Source organism: Phacochoerus africanus, chromosome 5 (genome assembly GCF_016906955.1).
Source record: "Phacochoerus africanus isolate WHEZ1 chromosome 5, ROS_Pafr_v1, whole genome shotgun sequence".
Lineage (NCBI taxonomy): Eukaryota > Metazoa > Chordata > Mammalia > Artiodactyla > Suidae > Phacochoerus > Phacochoerus africanus.
The window spans coordinates 63738014-63765793 of record NC_062548.1 but is presented as its reverse complement, the minus strand read 5'-3'; the positions used below and the strand labels follow the sequence as shown (position 1 = coordinate 63765793).

Genomic DNA, 27780 nt, shown 5'->3' with positions numbered 1-27780 from the left:
TATACCTTTGGCATAAGGAAGTTCCCAGGCCTGGGACTGAATCCAAGCTGCAGCTGCAACCTGTGCCACCGCGCCTGGCTGGGGATTGAACTGGCACCTCCCCAGAGACAAGCCAGATCATTAATACCCTGCAGCACAGCGGGTACTCCTGGGTAAATCCATTTTGAATCTAAAGCTTACCGAATACAGAACAAATAATCCCACAGTTCCTGCTACCTGGGCAGTTTTTCATTTCTAACATTCACTGAATATCTCTCTATCTTCTGGGGAAAAACACCCATTCAGCCTCACAGCCTGGAGTTCTCGCTGTGTCACAGTGGGTTAGGGATCCAGTGTTGTTCTGGGGTGGTACGGGTTCGATTCCCCAGCCCAGCACCATGAGTTAAGTAAGGATCCAGCATGGGTCACGGCTGTAGCTTGGATTCAATCCTTGCCCTGGGAGCTTCTATATACCGCAGATGTAGCTAAAAAAAGGAAAACAAAACAAAACCAAAAACCTCACAGCTTCAGTATGCCCATTTATTCTAGGAGACACTGGTGGAGGCAAGAGGGGGCTTCATGAGGATCTGGCCCTGAGATACCCCAGGACCCACAAGTTGAGAACGTGGGTGTGTTCTTGGGTTTCCTGATGCAGGGAGGTGACATCGGGGTCTGGCTTGAGAACTGCAGCAGGTAGCTTATGAACGACGTGGCCTCCTACAGTGACACTGCTTTGTTATGAGAGTCCTAGACGGGGAGGACCGTCTTAGCGATCATGAGGCCAACCCTTTGCCGTAGAGGCAGTGAAGACCCGGAGAAGGGAAGTGGCCTTCCTAAGGCCCCCCAGCTTATGTGATTTCCTGGAAATCACTTCTGACCCCTTCTTGTGGTTGATGGAGGCTCTCTTGTAAGAGCTTCCTGCAGAAACGTGGACACCAGAGTGGAAGGTTACTATCAAGTCAGAGACCCTCAGAGTTCCCGTCATGGCTCAGCGGTTAGTGAACCCAACTAGCATCCATAAGGGCACAGGTTCGATCCCTGGCCTCACTCAGTGGTTTAAGGATCTGGTGTTGCCGTGAGCTGTCGCGTAGGTCACAGACACGGCTCCCATCCCACATTGCTGTGGCTGTGGGGTAGGCCAGCAGCTACAGTTCCAATTGGACCCCTACCCTGGGAACCTCCACATGCCACAGATGTGGCCCTAAAAAGACAAAGAGACCCCCCCCCAAAAAAAAAAAGTCAGCGTTTTCAAGGACAGGCTTGCATAGGTGAGGGGGCAGCTTCTTCGGACACCTGAGGGAGGACTGTCCCGGGGAAGAGGAAACAGCAAGACAAGAGAGGAAGCACTGGGTACTTGGTCTGAGTACCACACGGCCCAGCCTGACCACTCTGACCAGTCTGTTCCTCATCCCTTCACTACTGGCCTTGGTGGAATATGTTGCAGATTTAAAGAAGGATTGTTGTTTTGGCACATGTTTTTTTAATTACAATATAGTTGATTTACACTCTTGTGCCCATTTCTGCTGCACAGCATAGTGATCCAGTCAATAGGTATATATACATTCTTTTTCTCATATTATCTTCCATCATGTTCTATCCTAAGAGATTGGATATAGTTCTCTGTGCAGTACAGTAGGACCTCACCACTTAGCCACTGTAAATGGAATAGTTGGCATCTGCCAACCCTGTATTGCAGATTCAGATTTACTCTACAATGTGCATGTCAGACAATAAGAAGGAATGCAGCTTAAAATAATAAGAGGTCTGGTGTACATGTCAGGAAGCTAGATCCCAGTTCCATCTATAGTATTATTACTTGGCCATGACTTGAGGCAAGTCATTTAACCTCTTTGGTCCTCAGTTTGCTTTTTTATGAAATAAAGTGTTTAGCCTAAATGATTCTAAAGTCCCTTCCAGCTTTATAATTCATTGAACTCTTAAGTCATTCCAAGGTTTTAAGGTAAAACTTGACCTCAGGCCCGTATTCATCTGGCAAATACAGTTTTCCAGGAGGCACATATGGGACCAGAGTAATGGTTGGGGGACACAGCCGTGCTAGCATCCAGTCCTGTTTCTTTGCTGAGAAGAGAGTTGAAGTCTCAGGTACCTGATAAGGGGGAATTGGCCAGAAACTACAAATGCTGGGAGACCCCAGGCTCCCATGATGGCAGCAGCGTGGAATCGTATGGCCCATGCTGTCCAGAGGAGGAGAAGATGCTGACGCAGAGCACAGCGGGCTGACTGCTGGCAGGCAGCGAAGCCCCTTATAACCATAGCGACATCCAGCAGTATGTATGGCCTTCCCTACAGTTTCCACCTGTTATCTCATTCTGTTAACATGACAGGCCTGTGAGGAGGTAGGGCAGAGGTGGTCCTCGTAAACCTTCATTTCACAGCTGGGCAGCTAGTAAGTGGTAAAGCTGGCCTAGGGCCCCCATCTCCTAACAGCTCACCCAGCAGGGAGCTCCTCGCAGTGGGGGTCGCAGCTGGCAGCACACCTGAGAGTGACCTGGGGATGCAGATGCTCAGGCCCCTCCCCAGAATGACTGACTTGGAATCTCCAGGGTTGGGGCCATGTCAGCAGCAGGCACCAAAGATGGTCCTTCCTGCTTCAGTGTTTCCCACTGTGAGACATGAAGAGAAATGAAATTTTATTTTTATTTCATTTCATTTCATTTCTGGCTGTCCCTACAGCATGCAGAAGTTCCTGGGTCAAGGATTGAACCTGTGGCACAGGAATGACAACGTCAGATCCTTAGCCACTAGGCCACCAGGGAACTCCCAAGAGATGAAATTTTTGTTTTTTTAAATTTTTTATATATATGTATTTTTTGTCTTTCTGGGCTGCGCCCACAGCATATGAAGATTCCCAGGCTAGGGGTCTAATCAGAGTTGTAGCCACGGGCCTACGCCAGGGCCATAGCAATGTGGGATCCGAGCTGCGCCTGCGACCTACACCACACCTCACAGCGACGCCAGATCTTTAACCCACTGAGCGAGGCTAGGGATCGAACCCGCCACCTCATGGTTCCCAGTCAGATACATTAACCACTGAGCCACGATGAGAACTCCAAGAAATGAAATTTTAAATGGAAATTCAGGAGTTGAGACGCGGGTTCAGTAGGTTGAGACGCGGCTCGGATCCCACGTTACTGTAGCTGTGGTGTAGGCTGGTGGCTACAGCTCCATTTGGACCCCATATACCGCAGGTGCGGCCCTAAAAAAGCAAAAAAGAAAAAAGAAAGAAAAGAAAAAGAAAAGGGAGACTGGATAATAAAAGCTGTCTTGGAATTCCTAGTGGTTGAGGATTTGACATTGTTAGGGCTATGGCTCAGGTTCAGTCCCTGGCTGGGGGACTTTGTGTGCCAAGGGTGCGGGGGAGAAAAAAAAGCTACCTTTATCTTGTAAAGTTTTCATAGTGATCAGCACCTTGATTCTCCCCAGCCTGGCACTTGTGTCAGGGTCCCCAGGACCATTCCCAGGTTCGGGGTCCCCCCCACCCCGGGAGGACTCACCGGATTCGGCCCACAGTTGTTCTCTCAGCTGTGATCTACTGCAGCAGAGGCAGAGTCTGCACGGGGAAGGCATGCGGGGGACACCATCCACGGGAACTAGGTGCAGGCTTCCAGGAGTCTTCTCCCAGTCACGGTACGCGGCAGAATGTTGCCAGCCAGGGGGCTCATGAGCCACTCAGTATCCGGGGTTTTTCTTGGGGGCTGGTCACCCAGGTGCCGTCTGTCTAGCACGTACCAAAATTCCAGAATCAGAGGGAAAGCAGGTCTTCAGCATAAACCTTATTGTGCGCTGCACAACCCCTCGAGGCCCAGTGAGTCAGCCTCTCAAGAGGCTGAACGGTTGGAACCCTCTCAGCATCCAGGCTCCCAGGGGCAGCCCAGGGCTGGCCTTGTTTGTAGGCCTTTCTGAGGATGCAGGCTCAGGCTTGCTGTGTTGACTCTTCTCTGCACAGCATAAAGGAAGTTTATTTCCTTTCTGGTTTTGAGAGATGGGAGAGCCAGGTCTCATATAGAGTTCGGGTAGCCTTCCCAAGGACACACAGCTAGCAGGTGGCTGGGCCAAGGTCTCAATCCAGGAGTCCTGAGAAAAATCCTTGTGGAGTCAGAATGCCCTCTGCTGTTCAGTGCTGTCAACTAGAAATTTTTCAGTGACGGAAATAACCTCTCTCCACTGCCTGATACAGCAGCTCCTAAACTTGTGACCACTGGACACTTGAAATACAGCTGGTATGACTAAGGAAGTGAATTTTTAATTTTATTTAATTTTCAACTAAATTTTTGTTTGTCTTTTTAGGGCCACACCCGCAGCATTATGGGAATTCCCAGGCCTGGAGTTGAATCAGAGCCGCAGCGCCAGCCTACGCCACAGCCACAGGAACACCAGATCTGAGCTGCAGCTGTGACCTACACCGTAGCTTGCAGCAGTGCCGGATCCTTAACCCTCTGAGCCACAATGGGAGCTCCTCAACTAAAATTTAAATGGCTACATGTGGCTAGTTGCTGTCATAACAGACAGCACAGCTCTATATCATAATGTAATGGATTTTTCTTCTCAGGAGGGGAAGCAGATGGGATAAACAGACTTTGGCTCTTCTTCTAAAATAAGGAACACACTGGTCTCTGTGTCCCTCTCAGCAGATGTCCCAGCATGGGTGCAACAGCAGGCACTAACGTAATATTTGCAAATTCCCTGGGAAAAGCCCCTTTTCATTTGCTCAGCTTTTTGTTATTAAAGAGTAGGAAGGGGAGCTTCCTCCTAGCCTAGCAGTTAAGGATCTGGTGTTGTCGCTGCTGTGGTTCGGGTCACTGCTATGGCGGAGGTTTGATCTCTGGCCTGGGGAACTTATGCATGCCAGGAGTAGAGCCGAAAAAGAAAAAATCGGAAGGAACTGGCCCTTCCAAAAATAAAGCATTCAAGGGAACCCTACAGGGGATTCTGAGGCCCTTCCTGGTGAAGCAGCCCTGCTGGACCCAGGCTGCCCCTCTCAGGAGTGTCACCTGCACAGCTGGTCCTCGGGCCTGTGTCAGTGAGAGATGGCACACACCCCCTAAGTCAAGGCTGACTTTCTGCCTACCGGTCCCTTCTCTGCTTTTGTGTGAAGAGCTCATGAGCTGTCAAATAACCAGAAGCCTAGAGAAGGGAGGAGAGATATTCAGAACCTGTAGAGTTGGTTAGAGAACTGAGCCTCGGTCCTCTTGTGTCCATCCAAGCTCGGGGTGAGGCGGTCCGTGGGCAGCACACAGGGCAGGGCTGGTGAAGCCAAGGAGGCTGATGGGTCAGGAGGTTGAAGAGGCTGGAGAATTAGCACAGGAGTTTGCACACCAGCTTTGGAGCGAATTTACCTCAGTAGGAATCCCGGTTCCAACACCTTAGGAAAGTTGTTTTGTTTTTTTAGGGCCACACCCGTGGCATAGGGAGGTTCCCAGGCTAGGGGTCAAATCTGAGCTTCAGCTTCCAGCCTATGCCCCAGCCAAAGAAATACTGGGTCTGAGTCACATCTTTAACCTATGCTGCAGCTCATGGCAATGCTGGATCTTTAACCCACTGAGCAAGGCCAGGGATCGAACCTGAATCCTCATGGATACCAGTCGGGTTTGTAACCTGCTGAGCCACAAGAGGAAAGTTATTTAAGGTCACTAAGTCTCAGTTTCCTCCTCTGTAAGATGGGAAGATTATTGTGAAATTTTATACATAAGCATCAGTCACACCAGCTTCTCGGCCCTGGACTGACCCACTCTCCCCACTCCCATCCAGCAATTCCCCTTCTGTGTGATGTCCGTGAATATCACCCGCATCACCATCCAGGCCTTAAGGGAGGAGTGTCTCTCCAGGTGAGTCCCCACGCCGATCACCCCTGCCTCCCTCCCACCCTGCTTCATCGTCCGCAGCTCTCTTCCTCATCTGCTGGCTCCGGGGCCCCAGACAGAGTCCCCGTGCACCAGCCTGCCGGCCCATCTCTCCTCCCCATCCCTGACCTCAGCTGTGAAGGCTGCCTGGGGAACGGCTCCCCTGGGGGACAGGGCGGGAGGGCCCGGGTGTCAGCCTCTGCCCCCTGCTGAGCAGGCTGCACCCTTGGTCCTGCAGGGAGTGTAACCGGCAGCAGAAGGTGATCCCAGTGGTGAACAGCTTCTACGCCGCCACCTTCCTCCGCCTGGCGCACATCTGGAGGACGCAGCACAAGACCATCTCAGACTCAGGCTTTGTCCTCAAAGGTGTGCCCGCTCTTCTGGGGAGGCCTAGCTCCTGCACCCCTAGTGTCCCTGTGTTCAGGGACCCCGGGCATGGTTGCGCCACTGGTGTTGGACTTATTCCCTTCACCCTCCTCCCTCTCTGGCCTTAAACATATTTTCTGAATCAAATGCCAAACCAGGGAGTTCCCATCGTGGCTCTGTGGTAACAAACACAACTAGTATCCATGAGGACCTGGGGTTGCTTCCTGTCCTTGCTCAGTGGGTTAAGGATCCGGCGTTGCCATGAGCTGTGGTGTAGGTCACAGAGACAGCTCGGATCCCATGTGGCTGTGGCTGTGGTGTAGGCCGGCAGCTGTAGCTCCAGTTCGACCCCGAGCCTGAGAACTTCCATGTGCAGCACCTGTGGCCCTAAATAGACACAAAGAAAAAAGCCGGGCCCAGCAGTTGGACTGACTCTTCAGAGCTGAAACTGGACAGGGCAGAGCGTGTGGCCGCATCTGGTTCCTTGGCCCCCCTCTCTGCTGAGCTCTCCATCTGGAGAACCCCTTCCCCCTTCTCTCCAGAGGCCGTGGGGTGTGCAGTCCAGACCCCCCTCAAGCCATCTGTTCCCCAATCCTCTCTGTTCCAGATTTGGAGGCGTGGGCCAAGAAGAGCCCCAGGCGGCTGCTCAAGACCCTGGAGATCTACCTGGCTGGCGTGTCAAAGGGACAGGCCTCCTTGTTGGGAGCACAGAAGTGCTCCCGGCCCAGAGCCCCTCACTCCAAGGACCTCACTTTCACGGGTGTATGTGACCTGCCACCGAACTCACCCCAGGCCACGTGGCTGATCTGACCAACTCCAGGGGCCACTGGGGATGGAAAGCCTTGAGGGGGGCTCTGGGAGGGCTCCCTCGGCTGGGCCACGCCCATTCCAGCCCCAGCAGAAGGATGTAAGGGAGCCCCTGGGCCTGAGGGGAGCCAGGGACCCTCACCTGTGGGAGACATTGGGGGCCCTTAGATTTGACCCAGACCCGGCAGACCTGCCTCCAGGGTTGGGGAAACTTTGCTGTGCTCTTAGTTGGGCTACAGCTTCCAGAGTCGGGTTCCAGGTAAAGTCAGTGACAGTGAATGGGTAACAGGGTGGGAGACCCCATCTGGATGTCCCACACAGCCCTACATGAAAGATATTCCCAAGTAGAGGCGCTGGAATCCTGACTTGCTGACAGCCGGGCTTTCAGGCCCCAGGGTCCTTAGAATGTGAAGGGAGCTGCTGGCAGGGGGCCATGTGAACCTCAGCAGCTGGGCCCGCCTTCTTGTCTGCCCAGCAGCCCCTGTGGGAGGGGGGGCTCTGGCTCTGCACTTCCCCTACCTTCACCCCCTCATTCCTTCCCCCCACGGTGATACAGAAGCCAGTGCTGGGCTCGGTGTTGCCACTGCCCCAACACTAACCGCCCACCAGCTGGGCTTCCCGGTGGAGGCCGCACAGGTCCCGCCCACGGTGGTTTTCTGGCCTGGCTAAGGGAAGGAGGAAATTCACACACCAGCAGTTTTTGAATAAAAGAATTGTTCCAGGTTAAGGGTCTCAAGTCTTTTCCTCCCAGACACGCTCTGCCCCTTCCTGGCCATGTCATCCCAGGGTCCTTGTTCGAGCCAGGCATTCTGGCTGGTCACAGCCTGGCTGTCTCTGCCCTGGTCATGGGCCCCAGGAGAAAAGGCTGCTCAGCACTGGCCACTGCCGCCCACAAGTTCATACACCACCCAGCCCCACCCTGCCGCAGCTGCAGACCCTGAGGCTCTGCTTGCTCTGGCCACTGGGCGAGGCAGCCTGGTGGTGTGAGGCCAGGGTTTTTCTATATTTGCTTCTAGGGAAGCTGGCTCTGTCGCTCCACTTGCAAAAGGGCCCCCAGGGCTTCAGTACTGGGGAGTGGGGGGTGGGGGGGGGGGCAAGAGCCCCACTAAGCTGCTCTCCTGTCCTTGAGCCCCTGCCAGTAGAGCCACGGAAGACAGCTGTCCAGCCCCCGCAGTCCTCTCCAATTCTGATTCACTGCCGGGGGTACCCATCACAGAGGTGGGGACCACACATGGCCACCCAAGTATGGCAGGGACCATACTTGAGCAGGAAGTCTCAAGGGTGGGGCTGGTTGCCTTGTGTCACATCTTTGCCTGACCTGAGCTAATTTTTGTCCACCTCCCTCCTGACTACGTGCTTAGCTGACTGGCAGAGATTACTGGGCCTGGTGGGGTTGGAACAGCATGGCCTCCACTTTGGGGTGTCAAGCTTGATGGTTCCTTTCCTGCAGATTCCTCCCCTCGTCGCTCTGAGATCAGAAGATTCCTTTCCCTCAACTTGGCAGAACTTGACCATGAATGCTCAGCCCCCAGCACAGCCAGGGACCAGCTCCCCACACGCCTCTAGCTGGAGGGGAGGCCTCGGCTTCTGCAGGAGCCACATCACTCCCTGTGTGATGTTCTCCATGCGACTTTGGACGTGGGGAAGTTGGCAGTAACACTCTAGGGATTAAGATGCGGTACTGTTGATGGACTGGTTGTGGGGGGGTGTCTACACTCTCTGAAAGTAAATGCAAATTGTTTTTTTTTTTTTTGCTTTTCAGGGCACCACCTGGGGCACATGAAGTTCCCAGGCTAGGAGTCAATTTGGAGCCGTAGCCACCAGCCTTCACCGCAGCCACAGCAATGCCAGATCCGATCTGTCTCCTTGACCCACACCACAGCTCAAAGCCACGCCAGATCCTTAACCCACTGAGTGAGGCCAGGGACTGAACCCACATCCTCATGTATACTTGTCAGATTCGTAACCCACTGAGTCACAAGGGGAACTCCAGATGCAACAATCTTTTTTTTTTGTCTTTTTAGGGCCACACCCAAGGCACATCGAAGTTCCTGGGCTAGGGGTTGAATCAGAATTGCAGCTGCCAGCCTCCACCACAGCCACAGCCACGCTGGATCCTTAATCCACTGAGTGAGGCATGGGATTGAACCCTAGTCATTGATGCTAGTTGGGTTCGTTACCACTGAGCCACGATGGGAACTCCCAGATGCAAAAATCTTAATCTGTGCATTTTTCTTAGGAAAGTCCAAGGCCTTTCACGAGAGACTTAAAATGCTTCACAACCCTAAAAATCTTGTCAGTACAACCCTTACCCTATCCCTTTTTAAAAATCATCCCTGGGGAGTTCCTACCCTGGCACAGGGGCTCAAGTTACTGCAGAGGTGCAGGTTTGATACCTGGCCCAGGAATTTCCATATGCTGTGGGTGGGGCCACAAAAATAAGACCAAAAAAAAAAAAAAAATCCTTGGCACAGGCTCCTTGCGTAGGCTGTCCAGTGGAGGCCAGGATGTTTCTGCACAGAGAGAGGATTGGACAGGGAACAGATTTGTCTGTGCTTCTTGGCACAAACCACCAAGATGAACTTGATCAGAATTTGTTTGGAAAAAAAAAAAAAAGGGAGTTCCCGTAGTGGCTCAGCAGTAAATGAACCCGAGTAGCATCCATGAGGACAAAGGTTCAAAGCCTGGTCTTGCTCAGTGGGTTAAGGATCTTGCATTGCCATGAGCTGTGGTGTAGTTTGCAGACTTGGCTCGGATCCCGAGTTGCTATGGCTCTGGCTCTGGCATAGGCTGGTGGCTACAGCTCTGATTCAATCCCTGGCCTGTGAACCTCCATATGCCATTAAAAAAAAAAAAAAAATTCTGTTTGGGATGGAAGATCCAGTGTGTCAGAGCCCAGAAGCCACAGAGCCCTGAGGGCCCAGAGCGAGGGTGGGTCAGGACGGCTGCAGCCCACCAGGCCTGCGGATTCCAGTCACTGGTCCAGCTCCTGCTTTGCTCCTTCCCCCAGGTCACTCCTCCAGGGTGGGACTGCTTTGGGACTACTCCATTCTTCCTTCACCTATTTAACCATCTAGCCTCTGTGCTACCCCAGCCACTGCCCCAGTGCACAAGAGAACGAACTAAGGTCTGAATGAGAAAAAGCAACTTGCCCAGGATCCCACAGGCAGGTGAGGACCAGAACCCACAACTCTCCACACTCATCTGATGCTTTTCCCACCACCCCATGTGGCCCTGAGCGCATCCATCTAATACACGATGCAACGTACTCAAGACGTGGCAAGCCAGACCTCCGCCCAGGAGTGAAGGGTTGTCCTCTTGCTTGGTGAATAGACATCACTTGGAAGCTGCCACGCGATGGTTTACGAGGGCATCTGGGGAAATCCTGGCCTGAATGGAGACGCAGCCCACGCCCACCGCCGTAACCTTCTCCCAACTGGGAACGTGAGACTGAACCGAATCCTTGGCCAAAAGCAATCCCGAAGCCTGGCCCTCTGCCACCTCCCTACTGGGTTTGCAGCCATACCTGCCAGGCCCAATGGGACTCCTGGCCCCCGTGCCCCTATCATGGAAAGCCAGCTCTGGCCCCTTGCAGGCTGTGGAACTGTCACCTGGGTCCTACTCTGCCCAGCATGGGGATAAGCCACGTGAATACATGGGTCAGGGAGAATCAGCCCAGGGCAGGCATTATAGGCAGAGAGCGGCAAGAGAGCTGGTGTCCTTTATTGAAAATCCGCGGGGGATGCCTCAGTGCTGATCAGGAAGCTGCAGGAGGAGCCAGCAGGCCAGAGATGGGGGCAGGGAGGCACCCACCCTCATTTCCAGTCCTTGAAGAATTGCTTGAAGATGGGGCTCTCCCGGCCCTGGGGTAGAATCTCCACCTGTGGGGACAGCAGCGGAGGAAGCTGGCTCATGAGGCCAGAGCCATGGAGGAGACTGCTGGGACCCAGGCCCAACTCTACATTGTCCAGGCCAGGGCTGCCCCTCCAGATAAGCCAAGACAAAGGTGACAGGGAGAAAACAGATTGCTTCAAGGACTCAGGTGTCATTTGATAGAAGCACTAATGATACATGAGTCTTATCAGCTCTGTCAGAATGGCCTGTGGTGTTGCCTTGCTGGGGCAGGCAGGGGGCAGAACCAGCTGGGGACCATGGCCCAGAGGGCTGCACAGGCTGTCCAGAAGCACACTCGGCTCACTGGGCTCTCAGGGGAGTGCTGCCCAACAGCCTTTTAGAAAATAGCATGTATTGGAGTTCCTGTCGTGGCTCAGTGGTTAACGAATCCGACTAGGAACCATGAGGATGTGGGTTCGATCCCTGGCCTCGTTCAGTGGATTAAGGATCTAGCATTGGCATGACCTGTGGTGTAGATGGCAGACTTGGCTCAGATTCCGCTTTGCTGTGGCTGTGGTGTAGGCTGGCGGCTACAGCTCCGATTCAACCCTAGCCTAAGAACCTCCATATGCAGCACATGTGGCCCTTAAAAAAAAAAGGCAATGCCTAAAAAAAAAGTGTGGTCCTAAAAAGAGGAAAGGAAGGGAGGAAGGGTGGGAGGGAGGGAGAGAGAGAGAGAGTAGGAAAAAGAAAGAGAGGAAGGAAGGAAATAATGGTGCCCCAGGCTTTCCTGCCCTCCTTGTCCAGTCCATGGGTGGGAAGCCAGGGAGGAGCCCCAGGAGGAGGATGTGGGGTATGGGTGGGGGGGTCCCCTCACCTGAGTGTTCGGGGCGTACTGCATGCGGGAGATGAAGTCCTCAGCCACTTGGAGGGCCGCCTGCCGTTCCCTCTCGTTAGCTTTGCGCCCTGGATCATAGGGAGGGGATTTAAAATTTTATTTATTTATTTATTTATTCATTGTCTTTTCTGCCATCTCTAGGGCCGCTCCCAAGGCATATGGAGGTTCCCAGGCTAGGGGTCTAAATGGAGCTGTAGCCGCCAGCCTACACCAGAGCCGCAGCAACGCGGGATCCAAGCCGTGTCTGCAACCTACACCACAGCTCATGGCAATGCCGGATCCCCAACCCACTGAGCAAGGCTAGGGATCGAACCTGCAATCTCATGGTTCCTAGTTGGATTCGTTAATCACTGAGGCACGACGGGAACTCCTATTGATTTGTTTTGTAAATGAGAGGTGCAACATTTATTTCAGATCCTCTTTCTCGCTCTCTTTTTTCTTTTTTGCTACATCCACAGCAGGTGGAAGTTCCTAGGCCAGAGACTGAACCTGTGCCACAGAAGTGACCAGAGCCACAGCTGTGAAATCACAGAGGCCTCAACCCACTAGGCCATCAGAGAACTCCCAAGAGGGGATTTTTCACTTTTTTCTTTTTAGTTTTTGCTTTTTTAGGAGTTTCCAGGCTTGGGGTCAAATTGGAGCTGTAGCTTCCAGCTTATACCACAGCCACAACTCAGGATCTGAGCTGTGTTAACCCACAGAGACTGACCCTGAATCTTTATGGATACTGCTGAGCCACAACAGGAACCCCAGGATTTATTATTATTATTATAGTTATTTCCCCAATACAAATTTTTTCTACTCTATAGCATGGGGACCCAGTTACACATACATGTACACATACTATTTCACACATTATCATGCTCCATCATATGTGACTAGACATAGTTCCCAGTGCTACACAGCAGGATCTCATTGCTAATCCATTCCAAAGGCAATAGTTTGTACTTATTAACCCCAAGCTCCTCAACCACACCACTCCTTCCCCCTCACCCTTGGCAACCACAAATCTATTCTCCAAGTCCATGATTTTCTTTTCTGTGGAAAGGTTCATTTGTGCCTTATATTATATTCTAGATATAAGTGATATTATATGGTATTTGTCTTTCTCTTTCTGACTTACTTCACTCAGGATGAGAGTCTCTAAGGAACTCCAAGATTTTTTAAAAGAGCAGGTACCCTCTCTAACCCACATGCTTTTTTTTTTTTTTTTTTGGCCTCGCCTGTGGTGTGTAGAAATTCCTGTGTCAGGGATTGAACTCGAGCCACAGCAATGACCCGAGCCACTGCAGTGACAATGGTAGATCCTTAACCCACCGCACTGCTAGGGAACTCCCACCACACCCCCTTTCTCTCAAGGAGATTTAAAGTGGTCCACAGAATAGCTGGCACCTTCTAAAATAAATGGACCAGGAGGCACTAAGAACACCTAGGGCTCCTTAGAGGTGAGGGGTCAGCCCCACCTGACCTGGAAGCTCTGGATGAAAACTGCCCTCTGCCTCCAATCATCGAAGACTTCTGCTCAGAGACCAGGGCTCCAGGGACATTCAGGGAGAATTAGTGTCTCCCTGGCGTCAGACCCTAGAGCCCCTTTCTCGCACGCCAGGGCCCCTCACCCCTTGCATCTGTCAAGCCTTTTTTTGGGGGGGGACTTTGTCTTTTTAGGGCGGCACCCGCGGCATATGGAGGTTCCCAGGCTAGGGGTCGGATCGGAGCTGTAGCTGCAACGCGAGATCCGAGCCACGTCTTCAACCTACACCACAGCTCACAGCAATGCCAGATCCTTAACCCACTGAGTGAGGCCAGGGATTGAACCCACAACCTCATGGTTCCTAGTCGGATTCGTTAACCACTGGAGCCATGACAGGAACTCCCATCAATCCTTTTTTGTAAAACTAAATTGGACATAAAGGAGGAGATTTACTGTGATTTTATTCCCACAAAGCCAGATGCCACCACTGGCCTAATGGTTATGCCAACTGAGAGCCGATAAAAAAAAAAGGGGCTGTGTCCTCCCTTCCAGCCAGCAGGCAGTCCCTTTCACCAAACTGTGCTCTGGCTGGAAGCGGTTTTTCCAAGAAAACAATGTTGTCAACTGCGATTGGCTCTCCAGCCAGCCAGGCTATAAAAATCTAGTTAGCGACCATGTAATCTGAAATGAATGTGCTGTGTCCTTCCCTCTGTGATTGCAAGATTGTTCTCTTCCTGGCTCCCAAGTTTCCCGTTTCTCCTCTGGTTTCTCGGTTCTCCACTCAATTCTTTGCCTGGGCTTCCGGGACTCACCCCCTCCCCCTCCCTGCACCCTGGGGCACATGCTCAGAATTGGTTCCAGGAAAAGGCACCTGCAGGCAGGAGGGAAAAGGCAGCCCCAGAGGCACAATCTCCCCCCTCCAACCCCACGCCCTACTTCTTAGAAACCTGCCCTGCTGGCCCTTCCCTGAGGCAGCCCAGCAGCCGCCAAGTCAGAACACCTAAGACTTCTCCATCCTCTTGGCTGCAAATTTCTCTTGGTCTTGGCTGACCCCACACATATTTATTAAGCAAATGCTCAGGTGTTATTTTCTTCTTCTTTTGTTTTTGCTTTTTATGGCCACACCCATGGCATATGGAAGTTCCCAGTCTGGGAGTCGAATCGGAATTGCATCTGCTGGCCTGTCCTACAGACACAACGTCAGATCCGAGTCTTCGACCTACACCACGGCACATGGCAACACTGGATCCTTAACCCACTGATCGAGGCCAGAGATAGAACCTGCAACCTCATGGATACTAGTCAGATTCGTTACCACTGTGCCACGATGGGAACTCCTGCAGTCGGATCCTTAACCCACTGCACCAGTACAGAACTCCTGATTGAGCAAATGCTATCTCGTCCAGAGATAATGTGGTTCCTGCTTTCAACAGGTTTATAATCTGGGCAAGGAGGTGAGACACGTTCAAGAAGAGACAAGCACAGAGCAGTAAGGAGGCTTCAAGTATCACTTGAAGCTCCAGCTCCTGGAGAGGCTCCAGGCTTTGTTTCCACATTTCCAGAGTCAAACAGCCAACAGGCTTCTGCGGGGCAGTGCTGCTCTTTCCAGCCAATATCATCTCTTGGAGAAACAAGTTTTACCAGTTCACTAACTCCTGCATAAAGTGAGATTTAATATCTAAAATCTCTGTCACACCCTAAGGCAGACTGGCAGGATGAGGGGTCCCAGCAGGCCTGAGGGCTTAGGAGACCTCTGTGACAGTGGCCCTCAACATGCAGGCCCTCTTAGGGGACCATTGACTGACACTGCCCACCTTGGCCAAGCACAATAGCCACTTGCATGAGTAGTCTCAGCAGGAGGCCCTGATGAGGACATGGTGCAGCCCTGAAAACTAACTGGGAGGACTGAGAAGGGGCCAACTGGAGGGAGGATATGACCAACCTCCCAGGATCCTCAGTACTGGAATCCATCTTTGAAGGCTATGTATGCCACCAGGAAGGACCCTGGGCCAGACCAAGCACAGGCCGAGAAAGACGATTGGCCAGAGGAGTTCCCATCGTGGAGCAGTGGTTAAGGAATCCGACTAGGAACCCTGAGGCTGTGGGTTCAATCCCTGGCCTCACTCAGTGGGTTAAGGATCCAGCGTTGCCATGAGCTGTGGTGTAGGTTGCAGACGCGGCTTGGACCCCATGTTGCTGTGGCTGTGGCGTAGGCCGGTGGCTACGGCTCCGTTTAGACCCCTAGCCTGGGAATCTCCATATGCCGCGGGAGCGGCCCTAGAAAAGGCAAAAGGACAAAAAAAAAAAAAAAAAGACGATTGGCCAGAGACAACCCAGAAGCTAACCCCATTCCCATAAAACTGGAGATTTCAGGCTATGTGGCAGAGCAGTTCTCCTGGCTCCCCTCACCCTGCTACTCTCTGCCTGGGTGTCCCTTTCCAATAAAGTCTTGCTTCGTCAGCACATGTGTCAGCACAGGCAATTCATTTCTGAGGGTTAGACGAGAGTGCACTCTCGGGCCCCGGAAGAGGTTCCCCTTCCGGCAACACCTGGACTAGCAGCAAGGCTTGGGAACCGGTTAGACTCCCAAATTCCCAGGCTCCACGCCAGACCTCGAGTATCAGAATCTCAGTGGGGGGCGTCCAGCTATGAGTGTTAACAGGCCCTAGGGTGTTTCTTGTTCTTTTTCTTTTTTTGTCTTTTTAGGGCTGCGCCCAGGGCATATGGAGATTCCCAGGCTAGGGGTCAAATCAGATTTGTAGCTGCCGGCCTACACCACAGCTCGCAGCAAGGCCAGATCCTTAACCCACTGGGTGAGGACAGGGATTGAACCTGCGTCCTTATGGATACTAGTCAGATTCATTTCCGCGGAACTATGATGGGAACTCCATTTTTCTTTCTTTTTTTTTTTCCAAGTTATATGAGTCGTATTTTTTTCATTATCCTTGGGTGTTTCTGAGGCAGGCTAAAGGCTCAGGCCCCTTGCCTGGAATGAAGGGGCTAGGCACGGCCAAGAGAAAACCCTCAGCCATGGAGACTCCCTGGAGCTGAGCCCTTCTGGGGGAAGGAAGCCTGCCCTGTCAGAGCGGCCGCGGAGGCCTCAGGCTGGGGAGGAGAAGCCACACGTACCCTTCCAGATGTAGATCTTGCCACAGAGCCCGTTGTCCAACACAAAGCAGTCGTCAGGTATCAGCAGCTTAACGGCAAAGGGGCTGGAGTCGGCCACCTTGGTCAGGTTCATCTGTCCAGTGGCATCGGAGACCTGGGGGGGGATGAGCAGTGCCAGGTCACCCTCCTCCCTATCGCACAGAGCCCTGCTCTCCTCAGGGACCAGGCTGCCTCTCCCACTATGGCCCCACTGCTGCCTCCATTGACTGGCAAATCCTGGGCACCTTTACCTCCACTTCACCCTCTGTCGTGGCCTCCTAGAGCCCCCAAATACATGGAAATTAAGCAGACTCCAAACGAACAAGTAAAGGCCAAGAAGCCAAAAAAATAAAGCTCAGCATTGGCTTGTTTCAAACCTCCTTCTCCAATACTGGGCCGGAAGCAAGGCAGCTTTCACCTCCTGAGGATTCGTGCAATTCCCATCCTCCCCTCACTCCCAGCCCTGGATAAACCACCCAGTGGCTGGCCCACTCTGTACCCTGCTTTTCCCTCTCCTTTCAGCCCCACGAGCACCAGGCTTGCACCCCCTGCCTGGTCCCAGGGCACCCACCTTGTACAGAGCCGCAGCCTGGGCATTTTTCTGATCAGCTGTGAGGTCTTCCTCGGGGTTGCCCTCCTTCAGAGTAGGCTTGGGGCCCAGGACCTGCAGAGGCCAGGGCAGGCGTTCCCACAGATGCCTGGGCACCCAGCCTGGACCTTCCCAGTCCATCACGCCCAGGACCATGGCCTCCCGTGGGACAAAGTGTCTGCACAAAACTGCCAGGCAGAAGTGGGGAGGGCCAGGGGCACTTGCCCAGCTTCTGGCCCCTCTGTCCTGGGGGCTACTTTACCCTGAATCCCACTCTCAGCCGATGAGCCAGCCGAGCCCTGAGCAGCAACCCCAGATGCCCCCACAGCTCTCCACCCACCACCCTCGTGCCCCCAGCTGATCACTGCCACTCTCAGTGGCTTCCAAGAAGAGCCCCCACCCCCAACCCACTCCCGGCCACAGCATCTCTCAACCTGGATCATGTCTGCAGGCTCCTCCCCGTCAGTGACAATCTCCACCTGGGCCTTGCCCTGCCGCTCACTGTCCCGGATGGCCAGGGCCAGGTCCCGAGCTTTGTTACGCTCCAGGATGTTGGATTTTGCACCACACCAGGCAAAGATGTTCTGGAGGAAAGTGGGGAGGCTCAGGTTAGAGACAGCTGCCTGCATCCTGTCCTTGGCAGCATCCCAGAACCATCCTCTGGGACCAGACAAAGACCATTAAAAGGGCAGGGGGGAGGTGTTCCCTGGTGGCTCAGCGGGTTAAGGATCTGAAGTTGTCACTGCTGTGGCGTGGGTTCAATCCCCTGGCCAGGAACATCCACTGGTTGGGGAAAAAAAAAAAGAGAAAAAAAGGCAGAGGGAAGCCAAGGGCTCTCTGGGAATGGGAAGGACAACCTTTGCAAGAGTATTTCTCTGCCTAATGTCCCCATGTCCTTCCTGCTTTTTTTTTTTTTTTTTGACTTTTTAGGGCTGTACCCACAGCATATGGAAATTCCCAGGCTAGGAGTCAAACCAGAGCTGCAGCTTCTGGCCTACACCACAGCCACAGCAATACCAGATCCGAGCCACATCTGTGATGTTACCCACAGTTTGCAGCAACATGAGATCCTTAACCCTCTGAACGAGGCCAGGGATCGAACCTGAATCCTCACGGATACTAGTCAGGTTCTTCAATTGCTGAGCCACAACAGGAACCCCCGTCCTACTTTTTTCCCACATCACTTATGTCCTATATTTAAAAACCTTTATCTTGTTTATAACCTATTTTCCTGACTAGAAAGCCTCGTTAGGGCATGGGTGTTTGGTTTGGTTTTGCTCGGCTTGGCCCACTGCTGTATACCCAGTGCTGAAACAGACAAGGGCACATATTTAGGCCCAGAAAAAATGTTTCTTGACTGAATAAATGGGTTACCGGCATTGCTGGACCCAGCTCATACACCTCTGCATCCCCAACAGGCACAGCCCTCATCACCTCTCCTGAGCAGGTCCCCTGCCTCCATCTCACTGCTTCCAGTCCTCCATCCAAACAGTGTCTGGGTTGCTCTTCCTGCCCCAGATTTCCAGTACTGCAAGATGCAGTCCAGACCCCCAGAGCATCAATTTCCTGACCTGGGTCTTGGTCTCCCAGGCAATGTTCACTCCCAATGCCCCATCCTCCATCCCCCTCTCCAGGACCCATTCAGGCTAGATCCTTCCTTGCTGTGAGCATGCATGTCTGTGCCCTTCTGCCCCCTAGTGGCTCGGCTCCCCAGTCCCTTTGCCTGGAATAACATTTCCCCTCCATGAAAGTCCAGGCAAATGGTACCTTCCTGGGGCAGTGGCTTTGGCTAGAAGGCCCCTCCCTGCCCCAAGCTCCCCAGCCCATGCTGATGCCCCTAAGGGGGCCCTCATCACATCCTGCCAGGGGTTACAGTCAGTGACAGGCCCATCTTGGCTGCCTCCCCTGGCCAAGCAAATGGTGGTCCCCATGCTGGCCCAGAGCATCATAGATTCACTGAGTAAGGGGTGCGTGAACTGATTAATGCATGGTCTGGCAGGCAGCCAACTCAGAGCTGCAAAGGCTCAGAAGGAGAGAGCAAATTCTAGTGTCAAGAGGCAATGGCCAGACAGCAAGGGGACGTTCCTGTCCTTACAAATGCAGGGATGCTTTCAAGTGGCTGCAGTGACCCTACTTAGGGTCACTCTCCTTCCACCGTGGCCTCCTTGTCCCTGCCCTTTTAAAACACAGCACCTAGGAGTTCCCTGGTGGTCTAAGGGTTAGGATTTCACTCTTTCATTGACACGGCCCAGGCTCAGTCCCTGGTCTGGGACTGAGATATCACATCAAGCTGCTTCATGGTGCAGTCAAAAAAAAAATGTTTTTTCATAAATAATTAAGCACAGTGGTATCACAGGCAGGTGCTCCATCAGCCCTGCCTACCCACCTGGCCCAGGTCCAGGATGAAGCAGTCCCCTGTGTTGAAGCTGTCCCAGCTCAGCGCCCGCTCAGTGGCACGGATGTTCTTCTTCCCCTTCACCTGGTAGAGTTTCCTGATGGCAGCTGGAGTGGCCCCGGAGGAGGTCTTGTGAAATGCTGACTCCACACCGCCTTCCTGCAGCCCAGATGGCCAGCCTGAGTGGGTGCCCAAGCACGCCAAGCCCTGTCCCACTGGCAGGCAGGTGGACAGGGAGGTGGAGGGGAAGGACCCAGCCCCGAGGGGACCTGGGCCTTTTGCGGGGTAAGGACCAGCTGGAAGTGGGGCGGGCTCTGAAAGAAGCTACCAGGCGAGGGTGCAGGAGGTGGGCTCTGACCTGGTACTTGAGGCCTCGTGGGAAGTAGCTCATGAAGAGGTCGGACTCATTGCCCTGCACCTCTCGGTGTTGCACGGGCCGCTCCCCAAGCAGGGTGTTGAGGTGCACAGCCAGCATGGCGCAGGCCCCCTGCTCATCCCGAGATGACTGATGGCCTTGTGGGGGGAGAAGGGGGAGGTAGCAGGGCATAGCCTGTGAGACCATGCCAGCCCCAGCCCCTCCCGGGCCAGTCCCCCCACCGATCCACGTACCTATCCACAGGTGCAGGTGGGAGAGCTCTTCCGGGCCATTGTGCAGCACCAGGTAGGAGTCTCCGGAGAAGAAGATTCCCTGGTTCTCACGGGCCACTGGCACGGGCTTTAACTTCTCCACCCGCCATATGTGCAGGCCGGGATCCTGCACCGAGGCTGGGAACGGAGAGCCACTGTGGGAGGGGAGAAGGTGAGAGGACCGGCAGAGGCCCTTGAGGAGTGGACCCAAGCAGAGACCTGGCAGGCCTGGGGACTGCAGTGCCAGGTGAGGAGGGGGAGCCCTTGGAAGTGAAGAGGGGAGGAGTGAAAGGGGATGGGGGGGGCACAGCCTACCTCTGGGGGATGGATGTGTTCATGCTGTTTCCAGATCTGGAAAGACAGAAGAAGCTGTTGTTACTACAAATGTCATGACAACTGGCCTTCGCATTGGTTTGGGGAGGTCCTTCTAAGTGCTTTCTTTTTAAACTTAAAACAAGGAGTTCTCATTATGGCTCAGTGGGATATGAACCCGACTAGTATCCAGGAGGATGTGGGTTCAATCCCTGGCCTTGCTCAGTGGGTTAAGGATCTGGCATTGCTGTGAGCTGTGGGGCAGGTTGGAGATGTGGCGCAGATCCTGCTTGGCTGTGGCTGTGGCATAGGCTGGCAGCTGAAGCTCCGATTCAACCCCTAGCCTGGGAACTTCCATATGCCGCAGCTGCAACCCTAAAAAGTAATAAATAAATAAATAAATATTTAAAAATAAAATAAAATTTAAAAATAAAATAAATAAAATATTGCACAAATGAACCTATCTACAAAACAGAAACAGACCCGCAGACATAGAGAACAGACTTGTGGGTGCCAAGGTGAGGGAGGAGGGCATGGGTGGACAAGGAGTTTGGGGTCAGTAGATGCAAGCTATTCCATTTAGAATGGACAAACAACAAGGTCCCATAGTATAGCACAGGGAACTATATCCAATCTCCGAGGATAGACCAGGATGGGAAATAATATTAAAAAAGAATGTACATAAATGTATGATTGAGTCATTTTGCTGTACAGCAAAAACTGGCACAGTATTGTAAAACAACTGCAATTAAAAAAATCAGGAGTTCCCCTTGTGGCTCAGTGGTTAATGAATCCGACGAGGAACTATGAGGACTCGGGTTCAATCCCTGGCCTCGCTCATTGGGTTAAGGATCTGGTGTTGCCATGAGCTATGGTGTAGGTTGCAGACGCAGCTCAGATCCCATGTTGCTGTGGCTGTGGCATAGGCCGGCAGCTAGAACTCCAATTTGACCCCTAGCCTGGGAGCCTCCATATGCTGCGGGTGCAGCCCTAAAAGGACAAAAGATCAAAAGAAAAAAAAAGGAAAAAAAGAAAATCAGCAAATGCAGTATCCATAGCTTCACTCACTCTTTCCTATGTTCCCATTACTAGAGGGCTTCTTTCTTTGGCTGAAAATGCAGCGCCCACAGCAGCAAGCACTGCAACACAGTTCCTGCCGTGCAGCTGAACAGGAAGCCCCAGCAGTGAGTGTGAGAGAAGAGCCTGGGGAATTCCAAGGTTAAAAGGCAGGCTAGCAGAGTTCCTGTAGTGGCTCAGTGATAGTGGCTAGTATCCATGAGGACACAGTTCGATCCCTGGCCTTGCTCAGTGGGTTAAGGATCCAGCATTGCCCTGAGCTGTGGTGTAGGTCGCAGACATGTCTCAGATCTGGCGTTGCTCTGGCCACGGCACAGGCCAGCAGCTGCAGCTCCAATTCAGCCCCTAGCCTGGGAATTTCCATATGCCATGGGTATGACCCAAAAAGACGACAAAAAAAAAAAAGGCAAACTGGCACCATCAGGAGACTATTGGGGGCTGAGGAAGCAGGAAGGGCAAAGAGCAACCTTTGAGGGGTAGATGAGAGAACAAAAGGTGTGAGTCTGAGTAGGAAACAGGGAGAAACAGGAGCAGTGGTCATGGGTATCAAATCCCATGTGAAGTCTGACTTTCCCTCCCCTTCCTAATTCACAACAGAGCTGAAGGCGTTTTTTGGCATCACACTTCCCCAACGGGGGAGGCAGGGAGGGGAACGTTTAATAGCTGGCCATCCCCCAGAGAGTCACATGCTGTGCCCACATCCCCTGCAACAGAAGGCTCATCCTGTGACTCAGGCCTCAAGTGGTGAGGTGGCCACCCCCAAGCCCAAGCCAGTGGGGAGAGCTCGGGGACAGAGGTGGTGTGAACAAGAGAGTGGACGGTCAGCTGTCTGCTTTTTGTTCTGCGTTACTGACCTCAGGGCTCAGGCAGCAGCCCACAATAGATATAGGTGGGGCGAGAGCCACTGTAGTGTTTTGGTGAGAGGGGATGGCTGCCTGTCCCTCATCCCTCTGGCTCTCCAGCCTGGCTGCCTGTTAGCATTGCCTTGGGATCTTATAAAAACTAAAGACCCATGCCTGGCGATTTGGATTCCACACTGGATTCCGCATCTGCATTTTGAACTATGTTCCAGGTGGTTTTCTTGCTGCCAGGTAACTCTGTCCAGGTCAGCATCTCACACCTGCCTCCACATTATTATTATTATTTTTGGTCTTTTTAGGACCACACCGGATCCGAGCCACGTCTGCGACCTACACTGCAACTGGTGGCAATGCCAGATCCTTAACCCGCTGTGCGAGGCCAGAAATGGAACCCGCATCCTCATGGATCCTAGTCAGGTTCTTAACCTGCTGAGCCACGACAGGAGCTCCCTGCCTGCACATTAGAGTCACTGGGGGGCCTCAAAAAAAAAAAAAATCTCAATGCCCAGGCAACATACCAGACCAGTTAAAACCACTCTCCAGGGTGGAGCCTGGATATCAATGCTGGAGAAGTTCCAGGTGATTCTAATGCTGGCCCCCAGCCTTCTGCGTCAGGCTCTCCCAGGGGAGCACCCACCTGACATCTGACCCGTCACTCCTCCTCTCCCTCCAGCCCCTCTGCCCACGCCCACAGCTCCTTAGGCTTCCTTGATGCTCACCTCCACCCTCACATCCATCAAAGCCCCACTACCCCTCCAGGCTCATGTCAAGCCGCAGCTGTCCCAGGAACCTTCTAGGACTTTCAGTGGCCTCAGCGCTCTGGGAGTTCTCCCAGCCCCATCACCTGGGAGCAGACGCTTCTGTTCCTGCTCACAGGCTGTCTTAGAGCATAGCCTGACAGGAGACACCCCCAGTACTCCTGCATTCCTCAAGCAGCCCACGAGAGGGTCTCTTCAAGGTCTATGCTGGGAGCCCGGCAGTGGGCAGAATGAAGGGGGAGGGGCACAGACATGAAGAACAACCCGTGTAAGTCTCACTGGTCTAGCTGATAAGGATAGTGAACTGGAAGCATCACATCCGAGGGACTGCAGACAAACTTCCCTTAGATGGGGATTGTCACAGAATCACAGACATCAGCATCAGAAGGGGCCTTAATACTCAGCTAATCCTACTCCACATCCGCATCCCAACACATACCCATACACGCACAGCACAGAAGTCCCTTCTATACATCCCTCACCATCATCTTCTTGAATACCTCCGGTGATGGGGAACTTACCACCTCACAAGGCAGCTGCTTCTATACCTCTTAGGTTAAAGCCTTTACTTTCGGCCACTCTGCCACAGCGTGCTGAGTTATGGGCCTGCCTGGGCATCTCCCCGACTAGACTATAAGGGCGTTTGGGGCAGGAACCGCCTTTTGCCTCTTTGGACCTAGCTGGAAGCTCACACTGTGCCAGGCACCCTGCAGGTGCTCAGAGACTACGTCTGATTAATTGGACTTACTGGGCTCCAATTACTAGACCAGATGGAGCCCAAGAGATGGCACAGGGGTTCAACAAGCTGGAGCAGCCCTGAAGGCAGAAAGCAGGGGCTGGGGGGCTGGGGGGGGCAGTTGTGTGCCCTGCTGGTTGTCCTGACTTAAGAAGGAGCCAGTGGAGATTCCCAGGGGCCTAGCGGTTAAGGATCCAGCGTTGTCCCTGCTGTGGCTCAGGTTCCATCCTGGCCGGGGAACTTCCTCATGCCTCAGGTGCAGCCAAAAGAAAAGAAGTAGCCAGCCTTTGAGGATACCCTGCAGAGGGAGATGGAGGTTGGTTCTACATATCTTTTAGGCCACATGGTATCGTTGCCCTCCTCAGACCCCACTGATTCCACTGATTCACAACAGGTCCCTTCACCTTGCAGTCCCTGTCTGCCCTTAAGTGTGAAATGCAACAGCCCCTACCTCTATTCCCAGGGAAGAATAGGGGGCTGAGTGTCAGCTCTGGAAATGACTCCACCTCCTCCCAGCTTGAAACCTGGACATCCCCAGAACCTGGGTCCAGAGGTCCAGCGCTCCTTCGCCTGACACCAAGCAGCACTCCTACTCCACCTTCGCCTCCCTCCCCCACCCTCCCCCAGGCACCTGGCCAGACCCCCGCTGGGATCTTTTTTTTCCTTTTGCTTTTTTAGGGCCATACCTGCGGCATATGGAAGTTCCCAGGCTAGGGGTCAAGTCAGAGCTGCAGCCGCTGGCCCACAACTCAGCCACAGCAATGCCAGATCTGAGCTGCCACAGTTCACAGCAATGCTGAATCCTTAACACTGAGTGAGGCCAGGGATTGAACCTGTGTCCTCATGGATGCTGGTACTGGTCAGGTTCGTTACTGTTGAGCCACAATGGGAACTCCCCACTGGGGCCTTGTTGAATTTGCAAAATAATGGACTGTGCCACATAGTTGGAATTCAAATGCGAGGTCTGCCCTACCCTCCCAACCACTCCAGCCCACCTGTCCACCATCACACCACCGTCCTGTCTTAGGAACAGGCATCCTCAAATCTGAATGTACCTCTGGGCTGGCCGAGGGCCTTTAGGAGTCCAGTCACTCCGTGTGGTGGTCTCTGTCAGGACACCACCTCTTCACAAGCAGGGACAACCCTTGGTTCAGAAGTTTCTTATCAGTATGGTGAGCCCACCCCACCCATATCCCGGCAGCCAGTCCGATAATGTATCGGACTGGATTATCGGACTGGACAGGGCAGCGGGCAGAACACACCAATCCTGGACAAGCGGCTTCCAGAAACATCTGATCCCGACCCCTGGCAGCCAGCCCTCACCTATCCACCTCAGAGGGTCTCGGTCAGCCTGACCCACAGCCGGGCCTCCCTCAGCCACCCTCCCTCAGCCACCCTCCACTTTCACCTTTCCGTGCAGCTCCCGCTTCTGCTTCTCGGGCTCCGCTTCCTCCCAGCCTGCCCCACCCCAGGTTCTCAACTCCCTCCGCTTCCTCCAGAGCGGCCCCACCCATCGGCCCCACCCCCGGCAGCTTGTGCCAAGCCCACCTCCTCCGACGGGAAAAGGGTGCCTGTGCTGGACGGTGGGCAGGCTCCGGACGGAGGAGAGCAACACTGCGGGCCGGCAGGCAGGCAGTGAGGCTAGGCTGGCTCCTCAGAGGCCCCCCCTTCCCCCCTCAGCCCCCTTGCAGTGGCCTCAGGCCAAGGCTAGCAGCTCTGAGTCTGGAACCTGCAAGAAAAACCACAGGAGAGCCGAGACTGCTCACATTCCACACTCACCAGCCATGTGGGCACATCTGCCCAGCCTCGACAGATACTGGGTTGGTCAGATTTCCTGGGTGGGTCACTGCCTCCGCACCACTTTTTCCACCTCCCTGACTTGTCCCGCCTCCTTGTCCTGAATGCATACATTTGATTTTTCTTTTTCTTCTTTCTTTCTTTCTTTCTTTCTTTCTTTTTTTTTTTTTTGGTTAAAGCTCAGTGCCCAGGGAGTGGCCGAGACCAGTTAAACATTCTTTGCTGTGTCCTGCATGCTGCATGCCTCTCAAACCTATCCTTGCTCAGCTTCGCATTCACCAGAACGTTGACTGTCACACCATCTTGGTCCTGGGCGCTTTGCAGGACAGCAACAAAAATGAACCTGGTTCTGACTCAGTCCAGGGCCATCTTGCCTCCACCTCATCGTAAGGCCCTGAGGCTCTAAAGCTAGCCTGGTTCCACTGGTTCCCTGGCTTTCTGGACAAGGAGGAGGAGGAGGCAGTGACTTGCCGGTGATCACACAGGGAGCAGGGAGCAGAGCAAAGGAAGCTTCCATTTCCTCCTGAACCCTTGTCGGAGGACGCAGCACGGTCTGTGTCCTCCAGCAGAAAGTGAGGGGACCCCCAGCCCAGGACCCTGGACCACCTTCCCTGAACACAGACCTGGCCTGGCCCAGGGCTGGTCAACAGGCTAGTTAGAGATAAGGCTCAGCCCTCAGGGTCCAGGCCACACCCAGCGGGGGCGGGGCGCAGTGGAAGTAAATCAATCCCCTGCGTTAAAATTTCTGGACCAGGGGTTCCCCTCCTGGCTCAGCGGAAACGAATCCGACTAGTATCCATGAGGATGTGGGTTGGGTCAGGGACCTGGCGTTGCCTTGAGCTGTGGTGTAGGTCGCAGATGCGGCTTGGATCCTGCGTTGCTGTGGTGTAGCAGCTACAGATCCAATTTGACCCCTAGCCTAGGAACTTCCATATGCCACAGGTGCCGCCCTAAAAAAAAAAAATTTCTGGACCAGAACAAGATAAATTAAACTCTAGCTGGCGCCTGAGTGATCCCATGAGAACCAGAGGCTGGCAGATAACCTGGAAAAATGGAAAGAGACAGTTTGGCTACTTACTAGCTGCGCTTCGTCTGGCAAGTGAAGACTTCCTGGAGCCTCCTTGTGCCCTATCTGTAAAATAGGCATGAAGATGAACGTTAAGATTAAATGAGGTGATATAATTAATGAGCAATGAGAGCTTCTCAGTAAACCTAGATGACTTTCACTTTCTAACACAGAATTTACCACCAAATCCCAGTACCTCGGGAATCAATGCCCCTGCCCTCTCCCCCAGCTCAGGGTTTAGCAGAGAGATGAAAAGTTAAAACCGCAGATCACCCCTCCTCGCCCCCACCCCCAAGCAGAACCGGGGAGGCTCTTAGGCTCAGACTCTGCAGTGACCAAAATGAACGAGTCACTGCTCTCTCTCCACACTGGAGCCTCGTCTAACTAAAAAGGTGGCCCCATCACCACAGGCGGGACGGGGCGGGGGGAAGAAATCTGCAAATTAACAGTGAAACAAATGAGCTGGTCACTTGAAAGCTTTCAGGAGTCTCAATCTGGTAACCAGACTCTCAAACTTGTTTTCTATCAGACGCACATTTTCCTCTCTCTCCAGTCTCTCCAGCAGGAATGCTCAGTTTGTCCCAAGTTCAGTAAAAGAAAGCATTTCTTCAGCAAGGACCCGCCCCCACGCGCCGGCCCCTCCTTCCGGGAAACCGGGAGACACAAGAGTGCGCCCCTAACTGGGGAGGAGAAAGCTGGGCGCCCTGAGGAGGCTGCCTGGAACCAGCCGAGCCCCTCGGACCCCTACAAGGGGCGCCCGGCTACCGGGTGATCAGACCCCAAGTACTACTTACCTGCCTACGCTCCGCTGTGTTACTTGGACCACAGTGTCTGCCACAGTGTCTGCCACCCTTTCCTCCCCTCCCCTCCTTCCCCTCCCCTCCTTCCCCTCCCCTCCTTCCCCTCCCCTTCTCTCCCCCCTCCTCTCTTCTCTCCCCCCTTCCCTCCTCCCCCTCCCCCCTTCCCTCCTCCCCCTCCCCCCTTCCCTCCTCCCCCTCCCCCCTTCCCTCCTCCCCCTCCCCCCCTTCCCTCCTCCCCCTCCCCTTCCTTTCCCATCTCTCCCTCCCCTCCCCCGCCCCCCCCCCCACGTGAGCGGCTAGAAGCCGCCCCTAGTGAGCCAGAGGGAGGGGCGGGGCCGGGCCGGCCTGAGCCGGTTGGGGGCGCTGCTATGTCCACCCCTGGCAACAGTCCCTCCAGGGA

General features: G+C 53.7%; 2 protein-coding genes across 10 annotated transcripts in view; one reads left to right on the top strand and one right to left on the bottom strand.

The window, feature by feature from the left end:
• Positions 1-7740, top strand: part of ELMOD3 (ELMO domain containing 3) — a 31542-nt gene extending 23802 nt beyond the window's left edge. For 3 of the 4 annotated variants that reach the window (XM_047781644.1, XM_047781645.1, XM_047781646.1), the window contains exons 11-13: positions 5749-5825; positions 6079-6206; positions 6814-7740. In XM_047781644.1, coding sequence (XP_047637600.1) covers positions 5749-5825; positions 6079-6206; positions 6814-7016 — 408 coding nt within the window. In that variant the 3' untranslated portion in view covers positions 7017-7740. The remainder of the gene's footprint in view (positions 1-5748; positions 5826-6078; positions 6207-6813) is intronic. The other variant, XM_047781647.1, reaches the window with a different exon arrangement.
• Positions 7741-10718: 2978 nt separating this feature from the next.
• Positions 10719-27451, bottom strand: CAPG (capping actin protein, gelsolin like). 6 transcript variants are annotated; one of them, XM_047781637.1, is made up of 11 exons: positions 27375-27451; positions 26593-26646; positions 20290-20325; positions 19957-20129; positions 19706-19860; positions 19339-19506; positions 17387-17536; positions 16935-17027; positions 16346-16478; positions 11725-11813; positions 10719-10894 (listed from the first exon to the last, which is right to left on the bottom strand). In XM_047781637.1, the coding sequence occupies exons 3-11, from the start codon at positions 20310-20312 to the stop codon at positions 10829-10831; spliced, it is 1050 nt and encodes a 349-aa protein (XP_047637593.1). In that variant the 5' UTR covers positions 20313-20325; positions 26593-26646; positions 27375-27451; the 3' UTR covers positions 10719-10828. The 6 variants fall into 6 exon arrangements, with proteins under 6 accessions (XP_047637593.1, XP_047637594.1, XP_047637598.1 ...); XM_047781638.1 differs by lacking the exon at positions 27375-27451 and adding an exon at positions 27116-27178; XM_047781642.1 differs by lacking the exons at positions 26593-26646; positions 27375-27451 and adding an exon at positions 25497-25518.
• Positions 27452-27780: the final 329 nt, after the last annotated feature.